Source organism: Rhopalosiphum maidis, chromosome 4 (genome assembly GCF_003676215.2).
Source record: "Rhopalosiphum maidis isolate BTI-1 chromosome 4, ASM367621v3, whole genome shotgun sequence".
NCBI classification, from domain to species: Eukaryota; Metazoa; Arthropoda; class Insecta; order Hemiptera; family Aphididae; genus Rhopalosiphum; species Rhopalosiphum maidis.
This window is the reverse complement of record NC_040880.1, coordinates 53,763,000-53,777,770: the sequence shown is the minus strand read 5'-3', so window position 1 is coordinate 53,777,770 and position 14,771 is coordinate 53,763,000. Positions and strand designations below refer to the sequence as shown.

The 14,771-nt window shown below is 28.1% G+C and overlaps 1 protein-coding gene across 2 annotated transcripts in view; it reads right to left on the bottom strand.

The window, feature by feature from the left end:
* Nucleotides 1–424: 424 nt before the first annotated feature.
* Nucleotides 425–14,771, bottom strand: part of LOC113555688 — a 62,108-nt gene continuing 47,761 nt past the window's right edge. For both annotated transcript variants that reach the window (XM_026960197.1, XM_026960198.1), the window contains exons 6-11: nucleotides 7,749–7,897; nucleotides 4,426–4,610; nucleotides 3,755–4,019; nucleotides 3,498–3,679; nucleotides 3,146–3,354; nucleotides 425–1,401 (exon numbers count right to left, since the gene is read on the bottom strand). In XM_026960197.1, the coding sequence (XP_026815998.1) occupies nucleotides 1,256–1,401; nucleotides 3,146–3,354; nucleotides 3,498–3,679; nucleotides 3,755–4,019; nucleotides 4,426–4,610; nucleotides 7,749–7,897 (1,136 nt within the window). In that variant the 3' untranslated portion in view covers nucleotides 425–1,255. The remainder of the gene's footprint in view (nucleotides 1,402–3,145; nucleotides 3,355–3,497; nucleotides 3,680–3,754; nucleotides 4,020–4,425; nucleotides 4,611–7,748; nucleotides 7,898–14,771) is intronic.

Below are 14,771 nucleotides of genomic sequence, written 5' to 3'. Positions count from 1 at the left end.
ATTCTTGCGTCCTAAAAGTACACAATACACATAAGAATATTTCAATAGGATTTTTTTCTATAGTTACAGGCTACATTAAACCACTGCAATAGTTGCTGTTAACTGACTTTGGGGTTGTAGAGAAATTTGTTTTTTAATATTTTATTTAAACCACAATATTAACAATATAAAAAATGATTCTATTTAATTAAAATTTTTCCTTACTTGTATGGGTACTTAACTTATTTCCATATTAAACTCAAATCATATTATTTTGTCAATGCCTATGGTAATCAACTAAAGTTATGTAACTCATTTCATAAAAGTTATTGAATAAAAAAAATATAATTATTGCATACACAATACACATGATGTGAACTTGTTATTGAATTTTATAGTTATTGACATCAATGCACTGGGTTAAAACTTAAAAAAAATAATGAACTTAGCTGCACACATCGTATATTATAGGTACATTTTTTTGGTAATGTTTACAACAAAGTGTTATATTCATTTAATGTTTTTTGATAGATACATGATTTGACTACTACTTAATCGTAAAGTAACATATGTTCATTACAAATGATCGAGATGTGTATAACTATTTTTAGGATAATCTCCAAAGAGTACTTTCCTCAACCAATTTTCTATTTTGCTCTACCATCGAATGAATTGTATATATATTTATATATATAATTATAGACTATAAGTTTTAATAATAATAATAAGAATAATAGTAATAGTAATATACGTAAAATAAAATAAAAAAATACTGCACATTTATCAAAAAATAAATAACACGAGATGCACATAAAACGCACAAATATTATCCGTGTACGTGATAAAAACACGTAAATATTAAAATTACATAATATGTATTATATAATAATAATGAATTATGATAGTAATATTAATATGATGCGTACAAAATTCGATTGGAAGACCGAAACATATTATAATTATTATAAATTCTTCGTTTGTTACACGATCGAAATATTCTCAAATCACAGATATTCTTAGCGTTTATATAAAAACAACAAAACATAAAAAAGAAAAAAATTATAAATAATAAAAATACAATCAAAGACCAATATTTCCATCGATGGATATCTACATAATATTGTATCATATAGTAATTATGATACTAATATAATATACATATATCACCTCGCGGAATAATAATAAAAATAAAAAAATATACGAAGACATATATATATACGTCCGAAGAATAAAATAATTGATTTATGTATATATAAAAAATAAATGGATATTAGTTTTAATTTTTGCTCGCTAACTCCAAAGACGGTCGCAAAGTCAGGCAACCTTCGACCCAAAAATTTGGCCTGTCCAACATCCTTTGCCACAAGGCAGTTTCTTTTTCATTAGAATCCATCCAGTCAACCGGTTTACCGTCACACATACCTGAAAAAAAAATATTTTTTTAAATGTATATAAAAAAACATTGATCAGTATTTCTGTATTTATAAGTATAGCAAAAGATCTACTTCTTAATAGATTTATTAATCTAACCTAAATTGGTTTTATGCTTTACCAATTTTTTATTACATGTTTATATAGGTGCTAATACATACTACATAATATACAGAAATAATAATTTAAGACATATTAGATTATTTGAGAACGCCAAAAAAACGTATAGATTAGAATGTATTAAAATAAATACATTTATAAAATGTTCCGTGTGAATATCACTCACTATTCACTAATATTATTAACCAATAATCGCGTTATTACAAAATTATAAATAAAAATTGTTTTGTGTAAACTAGCATCACTTTTAGCTAATATATAATATTCATATCAAAGTACGAAATGATTAAATTGTAGTCTAAATAGAAAATAACTATAACTGTGATTTAAATTAAATTTTTTCTATGATACAACTCAATGAATAATGTTTATCATTTTTTTTTTGAGTAAGTGAGTTGTAATTTTATAACCCAATATGGAATGCTAAAAAATACATTATAGTTACCATGATTATAAATAGTCAAATAGGCATGGGGAATAATAAGGTTACACAAACTGAATAAAGGGTATGTTAGTTGCTTTACGCAATACAAATATAATATTCTAAATAATGTAGATATGCATTGAACTGATTTCTTATAAATATAAATAAATATTGTATCATTCGTAAGTTAAATCTTTAATTTCTATGTGGAAACTTTCATACAGGAACAAGCATATTATCAAATGTTATAAATAATTGTTTAAGAATTTACATTCCCCCAAATAAACAGCTGATCACACTATTGTCATGTAAGTTAATCCGTATATACACAATACACAAATTAATTGAAAATGTAGAAAATAAGCAGATAATGATATTATTTTATATGTCTGAAGTTCTATCATTATTATTATTTTTTATATTATACTTTATCTGCATTTTAATACTAAATGTTTTTCAATAAATAAAAACATCTTTACCATCAGTTCACCAATTTTTTTATTGTTATTTTTTCTCCAAATAAGTTTAAGAATATAATACATTTTCTCAGAACTTCTCCTTCAAATAAATATTCCACAAACTAATCTTAAAAATATTTTTATATTATCATTATAATGACGTATACAAGGCCGTAACTAGGGTGAGGGTCCAGGGGTCCAGACTCCCCGAAATTTTTAAAAGTAGAAATATTTTAATGGTCAATATAGTTTATCGACTATACATTCTCAGCATTTATATTTAAAAAAAATGTTGAACCCCCCGATTTTTTTTTCAGATACGTCCTATAATATACTGTAAATTAAATCTGGAAACATCAATGATAATAATAATTATTATTGGAATTATAACGAAGTGAAAGAGAGAGAAAGAGAGAACGAGAGAGAGATAGGTTCAGATGTTGTGTGTACGTCTCAAAACCCATTCTACGTGATTACAACAGTGAACTCAAGATGTCATCAACATCACAGAATCATTGTTTGTTGGTGAAATCGGTCGTCGTCGGGCTGGGTGGATAATTGATAAGGTATATATTTGCTACCAACGATGTTGGCTAATGAAATCGGCAGTATATTTCAGCGTGGTTTTTATCAATTATATTTATTACATAATATTATCGTCGAGACCATTTTAAATTGTACGAGCTTTATTTAAAAAAAAAATTGGTAATTTTTCAATTAAAAAATAAATTACCAGAGCCCAATGATAGACGGACGCCTCCCAAAAACTCATTACTGCCCAGCCGGTCGTGGTCCCAAACAGTCAGTTCCAGACTCCGCTCAGCCAATTCGTCCGGAGAAACGTCTCGGTAAGTGAGCGTTTGGTTCCAGTTTGGGTTGCACGTCTTTCGGGCCACGTTGGTCTTCTGCTTGGAACTGCGACCTTTATCAGGTAATAAATAACTGGAAAAGAAGGTAAAAATAAATTAGCACAAATTACATTGATTAAAAAAATTAACACGAAGGGTGTATTTATTTTTGTTGTAATTTAATAACACTAATATCGTTTCAACCGCGGCATTTCAAAAATTGAAATATCAGCCAACCTTTTACAAAACGGATCTGATGAGCCGTTAGACTTGATCGCTTGAAGGTTTTTTGCATCTTTTACTAGCAGAAGGAATGTGCCTTTAGTACGTTTTTTTGAGTTAGGATCTGGTGGTACACACTTCAGGCCGACAATAATTTCACCTTTGTTACTGACACACATATCATCTAAAGGTTCTATCTGTAATACACAAAATCACAGTTATTATACATCGATCTCTGTATTGGTCGTATATTTTAATAAAATAATGCTCACTCGTTCCTGAAGTGGGTAGAGCTTAGGCGACGGATCATCAAATATTTTGTTCTCCAGAGGAAGTTGGACTTCGCCCAAGAAGTTGTTACGTCCAAACATGTCTGAGTGCCACACGCTCAACCATAATGTTCTGCTATTGAGTTCTTCCAAGGACAGACTGTATTTGAGTACCTCGTCAAATATCGGGTTCATCGTGTGTTTTTTCACTCGAGTCTTTCTTTTTCCAGCCTTGGACTTATCGGGCAATAGGTACACTTTTACATAGCTAAACAAGTAAAAACGATGAATACAACGGTTCTCGAGGATAATTTTTTTTTATATTTAACTTAAAGAAAACTAATATAAAATATGAGATAATTGACAGAAAAAAATATAAATTGATTACGGACGAGCATACTTAATAATGTTTAATAACGAATTATTTTATTAGTATTGGTTGAAAGATTCAAATAAATACTAGAATCAAGGTTTTTGGAACTAAATATTTACTAAAGGAAATAATTCGGGCAATTTAAAGTTACATTTCATGACACGAATGTGACTAGTCCATAAGACGTGAGTTTTTTCTGTGAGGAAAGTACTTACACCCGTATTAAAAACATTCTAAAAAAGGTGTCTATTGTATCTTTAGGATTGCAGAAGATACTTTATAATACGATCATCGTACTTACGGGTCAGATCTGTTTCTTTTTGGATCAGCAGCTGCCAAGTCACGACAATGTTTGATGTTGATTTCGAATTGTCCTGCTTTATAATTGTACTGAAGGCCAAATTCTACCTCTCCTCTGATGGGTACAGTGCCGTACCTGCACTCTCCGGCGCCAGAGTACACGGATGCCATGGAATCGCTTCTAGCCTGGGAATGAATAAAAACTAACGTTAAAACAATAAATTATATTGTATATTATGTAATAAACAACATTAATGTGTTATTTTCGGAACAAGTATTATCGATTCTTTGAACACATACGAAATTAAATCAGTTTACTCTCGGGAGACTTGAACAAAAAATTTAATTCACGAGCCAAAACTGAATATTTCCTTAGAAATGAAAATTATTACGAATATTGTCATAAATCATTTGTGGTCCGATGGTGACGTGCGAAAATCAATATTGTAGGTCTGATAAATTATAATAGTCACGACTGTGTAACAGCAATTTGAAGACACACACACACACGCACACACCTTTGTTATATATTTAAGGTAGGTCAGCGCGGTTTAATACTGCGAAAAGCGTCAAAAGTTTTGATAAATTAGTAATTAAAACTATCTTTATGAATAGATTATATACTTGTGAAACATTTAGTGCACAAGGGATGTTACATTATTATAACATTTGGTCTCGTGAATTATTATATATTATATACTACTTCAGAGTTCAGATTCATATAAACGATATTTTTTTGTTTTATTTTAAGACGTGCAAGGTGCGTTTATTGTATGAATACTAAACTATTTTCAAGATTCAATAATATTTTCATCCTAATTAAAAATAAATTAGAAAATTTGTTCAGTAATACATGAAAACACTTAAACCAACGACAGCACTATATAAGTACCCGTTTTTTAAAGTATAATCGCGTAACGACTATATTATGAACGCGCTGGAATCAGCAAACTCGTTAACGGGGTTTAAACGCGTGTAAGTTATAACATTATATGATGTATATAATATATATATAATGTTACTAATGATACACACACATATATATATACAGCCTAAATGTTTATTATTATTATTATTTATTAGGCAGTATAACCAAGTTTACAGAGAGAATTAAAAAACCACGATAAAGAAAGATGGGACAGTGGTGGTGGCGGTAGTTTTAGTGAAATAAACAGTAGCATAGCTATACGATTAAATGAAATATACGACCACAGATATTAGGTTCCGGCTGTAGTACGAGAAACGTTGTATTATATACATTAAACGTGTAATATAACAACCTCCTGGAAGCGAGGAAAATAATTTAATAATTTGAAACATTTTGTTGGGAAAATCACCGGCGGTGGTATACGATGCAAGTTTCTTAGTTGTAGCAATAATCTCACAATCGTATAATAATGAAATGTACAAAAGTTCACATTTAAAGTGTATGAGTGCACACCTGTATACACATACATAATATGTACATGAAAAGTAAATCCGTGCAGTAAACAGCAAAATATGAGATGGGAAAACTTGAAAGTTATGTAGATTTTATTTCACGAGGAAAAAAATAATAAAAGTCTTCGACCGCATTCAAGTTGCGCGGAACGCGCACTTTAACATAAAATAAAAAAAATTAATCGAGTCTTGCCGCAGTAGACCGCGCAAGCAAAATCCTACAGAATTATAAAAAATACATTAAATCCTGTGCAAAATAAGACAAACGGCGAAAATGTCGTAAACACGTAAAATTGTAATTGCGAGGGAAAACCAAGAGTGAAGATTGTACACCACTGTGTTCTGTCGTTTCAACTGATAATATGCATTGTTTAAAATTTACGTGCCGTTTGGTGAAAGTAGTGAAAGAAATAAAAAACAGCAAGCGCGTGTGAAGTGCGCGTATTGGTTTGTCCACTGAAAACGGATAATTTTACTCGGCGTAGGCAAGAGAACGTTTCAATTTACAAATCGGATAATTATAACGGTGATCCGATGTAAATGTTTTGAATAAAATAGTTTTAATTATTCGTTTGAAAATATTTAGAATTAAACTAATGACTATAGTAATTTTTTTTTAAAAAGTCGTACAATACAAATGTTGTAATGTTGTTATATTATAAATTATAATTAATAAGTTGACTTTAAAACTTTTAGTACTATACACGTATGTCTTTTTTTTATACAAATATCTCGAAAACTGATAGTGCATTTAATTAATCTGTTAAATTTTCAATCTCTCCAAAACCTCTAGTCAAGTATTTTATATGTTATGTATTAAATCACATTATATGAAATAAACCAATAATGGATCTCAATTTTATAGATCCGTGATTTATAATCTAAAGTGTTGCTATTACGACGTTATATTGGTTAAACGTATGGAGATTATAGAGGCCCATTTAAATAAAAAATAATTCACGATATAACTTACCCCAACCACAAAAGTTTACGGAATTTTCTCGTTAAACTGATGAGGAACCATTTTAATATTGGGGACTCTATCCAAATCGCGCAGATTAAACGCAAAAACATGTTCATAATAATAAATATACAATCTAAAGTATTTTCGAATGCGATAAATCTTATTCTCTTCTACATAACAAGTTTAAGCTTTAGTAAGTATTGTTAACGCAACCATGAGCCACTCACATAAACAGTCCAAAACATGATGATGATTGATTCCCAACCTTTAATCTAAATTACACATTTGCATTATAGTGATACCCAAAATTTAATAAATCATTTAGCCTAATTAATCATAAATTATTGTTTAAAAAATGTTATCCTTGCTAGGGAAAAATACTAAGCACTTCTTCCGTTGTTGGTAATTACTAGTTTTATATTATATCATCATATAATTTCAATCGTCATACAATATGCAACATCGAAGAAAATTCATTTAAAAAGTATTTAGAATACTAATATATTTAAATATTTGTACAATGTATTTCAAATATTTTTAAGTATAAAGAATAAATACAAAAATAAATATACTGTTGTAAATTTTTTTTATCAAGCTTCTTCTATGAGGTGAATAATGGTTGTGAACATTTTTAGACTTAAAGGATATGTTCACTATATTATATATATATATATAAAATATTGCATAATTTTTATTGAATTTTATAAGTATTTTAAGATGTCTTGTTTATCATAAGGATATTGCAAAAGTATATTTTGAAAGAGTTCATTATAAGTAATGTAAAGTGAGCATATAATTATTTACTAATTTGTATTAGAAATATAAGTGGTTATAATTGTAATATATGTATATGTCCATGATCTACTTTTACGTATTTTAGTGCTCCCGAACAGTTATTTTTCGAAAAAAAAAACACTTACTACTCCCAGTGAAGAGTTACTCCTGTGCGACAATTTTTCCATCTCGTCTTCGGGTTTTGAGCAAAATGCTGAATTAGCCAAAGGTTCCGAACCACTGATACCACTACATGCTATTGTTGTCCTGCAGTCGTTGTCGTTACCCGTAACACCTGCATACAAAACAAAAATGATAAAAAAACATTAATATTATTCTTATATAGTTCTGTTTCCTTGGAGATATTGTAGCGCGAAAGATTTTGTCCACCCTGTAAGCTACCGACGTTTAACACTTATACCCGTCACAAGTCATTTTATGAGTTATCGCCACACTACTTTACGTCAACCTATTGTTTAACGAATAATTATGTATTGTTAGTACCGACATTACTACGAGTTTCGATCGTAATTTTTAAAAATGTTTGTCATATATCTTATGTTACGTACAAATCCATTACATGAACACCGCGAGTTATAAAAGAATATTTCAGTTATGATTATAAAGAACACTATAATTTAAGTACAGATATTAGAACGAACAATATAATTTATTTATTTCAATAACCGACATAATAGTATTGATTCATAATATATCACCGCAACAATTTTCTACGATCAATGATGTTATAAAACGTCGATTCTCATTCATTATATTATGGTTGTGTTGAGAAATAGTTTAAAATAAGAAACGTAATGCATTTTCTATCGCAGTAATTGTATTTTATGTTTATATAGATACTCCGCGCCATCAAAACGTTTTTATAGTATGATTAAAATCGTTAATATTGAAAAGTTACTAATGAGACAAATATATAGAATAAAATAATTTGATATGATAATTATTACTAAAAACTTTTCAGTATGATTTGATTATAAAACTGTTCTAACCATACATTATATACATACCATATATTATGTCATTATGGAGTTAAAAAGTTTAAGGAAGTATATGACATGAACGTAATATTATTGTGTACAAAATCAAAATCTATATGGTTCGCACTGTAGCGGATTAATACATGATTTGCAAAGTATTAAGTAAGTAAAGAATATGATATATACCATCATTGCAGGATGATTTTTTTCGAATGCGAACTAGGCAATAAATTATTCGAGAATTACACAATTTTATAAAAATATTTTCACTTGTATTAATATATTGTTCTACATTTTCAATAAATTTAATAATATAGTAAGATTGCTTAAATATAATTTTATACCTAATAAGAATGCCTGATTTGCAATAAATTAAATAATCACCCTGTATAAAATGCACGTCACCAAATATACATCATCATACACCTATATACGTGTACGATTCTGTTTTATTGCGAAACACACATATACCGTTGCGAATAATATGTACATGCCAATATAATCATTAATATCGTGTGGCTAGTGCCTAGTGGTTACAATAATCAACGGGTTGGAACTCCGCGCATTTCACCTCTTTTAATTAGTATTATATGATGTCTACTAACTAATTAACTAATGCATCAATGAACATTGAACAGAATAACACATAATGTAAAAGTATGTGTGTGTGTGTGTGTGTGTGTGTATTGTATACGTCATATTCATTCATTGTTTTTTTAATTTTGTTCAGTAGGTGAACTTATATAACAAACAACGACCAAATTATAACACCGAACTTCAATTTGGTAATTTCCACACGTACGTCATAGGTAGTTTTAATTATTTATTCTCTACAAGTTCTATTATTGTATGCATGATTGATTTTTTTTCAAAAACCATCACCCCTAAAAAATAGTTAAAATTAATTTTTTACATATTTTCTCTTGTATTTAGTTAACACATAAATGAGTTTTGAATTGACAAAAGAAACTAAAAAAATTAATTCGTATAAAACGTAGGATAACTCGAATTTTTTGTTTCCCATCTGCATAACAAATTATGATAAAACATGTATTACATTCTTTACAGATATTAGCCATTAAGTATAGCGTATATATAATCGATATAAGGTTTTTTTCGACATTTAACATTATAGGGTAAAATGGTCCATTATTAAAATATATTATATACTGTATGAGATTAAACAAATTAGTTAATTAAATAATAAAAACAAGTAACGATTATGATTTAAGACTATCATATTAGAAATATGTCAAGTTATACGTTTTTGTACCATATATTATAACACGAGAAAGCTCGAAAATAATTTCGATAATGGCGGTGGGAGGGATTATCACGTCTCCTTATTTTTTAAGTGTAGAGAAATACAGAGTAGATAATCAAATAGTTAATAAAAGTTTTCAAACGTTATTTTATTTTACATAAAATGAGCATCATGTACTTTTAATGAAACATTTTTATGCACATGCAATTATAAACCTTGGCAATAGATAACAATGCATGAAAATAGTCGTAGCGAATTATATCATTCCAGTAAAATTTTAGCCAGTAGCTAGTAGCTACGTTATTATTGACCAACGATCAAGTGTACGATTCCCAGAATTCGTTGAAATAAAAAAAAATAAATAATGATTTTCGCAGCGAATTATGTTTGTCATTATACGATATATATACATAAGTTATGTTTCCGTTTGGTAAAACCGAAGAAAATGATTTGAAGCAAGACACTGCGCTGTTCCATGTAATAACAAGTCAAGAACGATTAAATAAATACCGATATTTTACTAGAATATTATGATTAATAATTGTAGGTATAGGTACATAATATATTTGATATTATTATATTCATTCCCTGCAATGTAACTGCAGTTCACATCCGTGCAAAGAGAAGGCGTCGTGTACATAGGTATTACGTAAGTTAATAACTGCTATAGTTCTCGTTATTTAAATAATTGCCCAGGATTTCGAAATAGTATTTTTATTTTTTTATTTAATGTTTGGGAAGCGAAAGATACAACGTGTAAATCGGACGATATTTTATAATAACGTACAATATTTCACTACCGCGTCGACCTTCGATTCGATATTGAACACTATACCACGGTCCGCACATTTTGAACAATGCAGATTTTAACTTGTTTTTTTTTTTGTAAGTATAATTCGTAAAAAAAAAATCCGTAGCAAATCAAGTTTTCATTATATTTTATCGAATAAATAGTTTTAACAACGAGAAGCCAATAACGCCATACGTATATATTATGATTATGGGTTTTACTTCGAGGGCGGAATGGGTATTGTTTGATGTCCAGTGACATTTCTGTTACGCCGCACGATTTACTCGTACTGCACGCGCGTCGACGTACTCGAACTTTGTATATCATATTCATGCAAATTCTACAAGAAAAACATGTTTAAAAATACTGAAACAATGTGGCAGACTACTGCTTCTAACTCTTTTTTCCGCAAAGAAATCGAATACTATAATATTATTATTATACATATACACGGGCCGCATTGTATACCGCAATATAATTTATTTGATAATTGTTTTATTATGTCATATTGTACAATCTGTAAATTATTTGTATAATAAACATTTTTTTTATTTTTGTAAATTTAGATTTTTGTGTCATGATAAATGAATTACTTATTGATGACATTTTCATCAACGAAGAAAACAGAAGTACTAATTTATTTTAATAACAGGTCATAATATCGTTTTATTTTGAAAAACTCGAGACACGCGTCTGGGCAATTTTCTCGATACTCATCTATATACATATACATCGTATTCGTTATGCGTTTATTGTATAATGACCAATGTCGTAGATCAGACGACACGGATTTATTCCATTTGCCCCCATTGACTATATCCGCTCAGCCGCCGCCGCCCTTGCAGTGCGTACTGTCGTCTGTCGCATAAGTGCGAGAAAGTATTACTCCGGAATTTATATTATTTATAGTATACGTATCTGCAGAGTGCACAGAGCACACTATAAAACGACAAGATCACACCGTCGGTTTATTCGTGTTATATTTGTTGTAACGATCGATTTGAAGTACAGTGTATTTTCATATTATAATTTATAATAATTTTTGTTGTTTTAGATATTCGAGTTAATTATTAAAGTAAAATACAATATTATAATCTGTAATTTAGATTACCAGATTTCAATGAAAAAATCCAGGGTTAGATTTATTTAGTATTCGTTAGTATAGTTTTATATTCGAAAATACAATGATAGCAATATACATGGTGTAAATAAACAAAGAAGTAAATGAAAATACGAGTACCTATATGTTAAATCCGCTAGAAATAACTAGTAAGAAAAAAAATTAAGGAATTCAAAAAGGGTAACATCAAATATATCAGAAATCTTAGGCTTTTAAGTATAAAAAAACTACAATTTATTTTATATTTTATTTTTGCAATTTATTCTATAGGTTTGATTGAATTTGAATTTTAATAAGATGCAATTATCAACTAGTTATTTTACGGTTTCTGATAGTGACTTTTAACGTAAACTCTTACTGATCACAATTTATAACAATTTAGAAATTGTATACATGAAAATTTCTATTTTTTTATTTATTATTTGTATTTTTTATTTATAATTAAAATAAAATATAAAAAAAACATTTTAATAAATATTGTTGTTGTAATATTTTTCTGGAGCAATCAATGAATATCTATTAAATTTAAGATAAATCTACTACTCCGCTGACGAAAAATATGTACTTATTACAGGTAATCTAGAAAAATCGGCGCAATTTGAACCAACGCCAGAAAAAAGTAAACCATGTAAACAAATAATTAATGCCGAGATAGTAGTAGTGAAGTTATGATATACTATTATAAAATATAATTATATAATTAACAAAGCGACGTTGTGTTTGTTGAATATTATATTGTTATATACGTTTTTATTGTTTTTAAAATTTTTACAAGATTTAATTACAAACATAACAATTTATCAAGATACTAAATAATTCAATCAAGTTTGCGGAATTGATAGTAACCAATAGCGAATAATTAATTAAATTGTCGTAAACTTTTGATAATTGAACCTCTAATTTGTTTTAACTTTAAAATAAACATTTTTCAAAAGCGAAGTCCTAACGTGTGGCATCAGGTAACATCGTTTGAACTCCTTGAATTAACAAATCAGAACAGTGTTCAATAATTAGTGAATTTTATAATTAATATTTAATAATTAAATTATGTAGGTAATTAAAAAAAAAATAAGAAAACGAATGACTCAATCGAGTTAATTAATGAGGTAATCTATACTCGTACATCGGTATTAAACATTATAATTTGGTATATCTTAAAGTAGAATATTTTTAAAGTTAATCGGATTATCAGTAGCTGGACGCACGTAGCATGCATGTGTAGCAACAAGAGTAATACTAAAAAGCAATCATCGGAAACTTTAAGTACTCGAGGGTTTTTTTTCCTAAAAACTCACAATAATTCATAATAAGTATTTATAGGTATTTGAATTGTGCATACAAACTATACAGTTGTTAAAAAAGTTTGGAAACAGTCAATAGCCTAATTGGAACTGGATAAAGATAACTTATATAATATTAATGAGATTATTAAATATTTTAAATAATAAATACACATCAATGTTATTTGTTATTGCTCTATGTATGTATTAAAATATGCATACAGTAATTAAGAGTTTCTAAAATTTTTGAACAACTGGTGGCTGATATATGGTTTTGAATCAATGATAAATCGCGTTTATTCTTAATTATTATATTGGTATACTATATAGATAATCTATAGTCCATAGCATAGATTCTATACTATATATAGATTGGTACCATCACGCTTTTGTAATTGTCGGAAATATACGTTATTATCAATAAAGAATATGACAAAAATGTATAGTCTAACACCAAAAATTATAAAACAATGCTTTTATCATTTTTAATTATTCATATTGAAATATCAATAATTTATAACTAGTTTGAATTTTCTATTATACATAAACAAAATGAGAAAAATTATTGCTTTTTTCATCTAATACAGTAATACCCAAATGTTAGGTTTGTAATTATTCGAATGTAAATTTTTACCATCTATAAATTTATATCAAATTAATAAAAATGAATAATAGTTATAAATGTTATAATATATTTTAAAATCATCTTAAACAAACATATGTTTATTAAATTTCTAGTGCAGTTCGTATATGGATTGTACAGAATAATTTGCATTTACCTTATATTTTCTATTAACGAAATTTGAATTGAAATAATCCAATAAATTATTTTGCTACATTTGGACTTTTTCATTTTAAGGAAGAAAATGTCCGTCTTTCACCCGGGATATACTAATTTACCAACGTGTATAATTTGTATATAAAGTGAAACATTATCACGAATATCCGTGACGTATATATATATAATATAGATACTATTGTAGGTACACACAGCCGTGGCAGAAATATGTGTGCAAAGTAAAAGTTGTTATTTGTGAGTTTGTGACGTTGAGTCGCAGGATATTTTCTAAACGATGGTCGATGATAGTCACAATAATACGTATTTTGTACAGGGTGTCTTGTTAGGATTGTTCCACTTCGATCATTTTTACCAAAATTAGTATTAATTAAATCAGATTACCATATTATAGGAAACTATCAATATCATAATTTCTATCACGTTAGTAACATTCATAATAGCGCACACATAGGCAATATTTTTGATTTCTTAAAATAAAATAATTAAAATATTTATTGTACTTCTGTCTAATCGGGAACAGGTGTAAATTTAAACAAACAAATATAATATTATGTGGAATAGGGATTATACTAAGTTTCTACAGTATTGTATTAACGTATAGTTAGCGTGTATTCTTCTATATAAGTTGTCAGCGGTACGCTCTTATCCATCATATAATAATCACAATAATATATTATATAAAATATTATATATTATATGCACATCGTATGGTTTACCGCGTTTTACGTCAAATAATTCAGTCAGCCATTCATATTTTCGTAATAATGGCTACGACGCGCCTCCGTAAACAACCACAACCGATTTTTTTAGATGAAAGCGAAATCGATAAAACAAAACAAAATCAAGTATTAAAGTTCATATGTTTTGTAGAAATATAAATTATCAACAAGGAAAACCTTTACAATTAATTGTTCGATA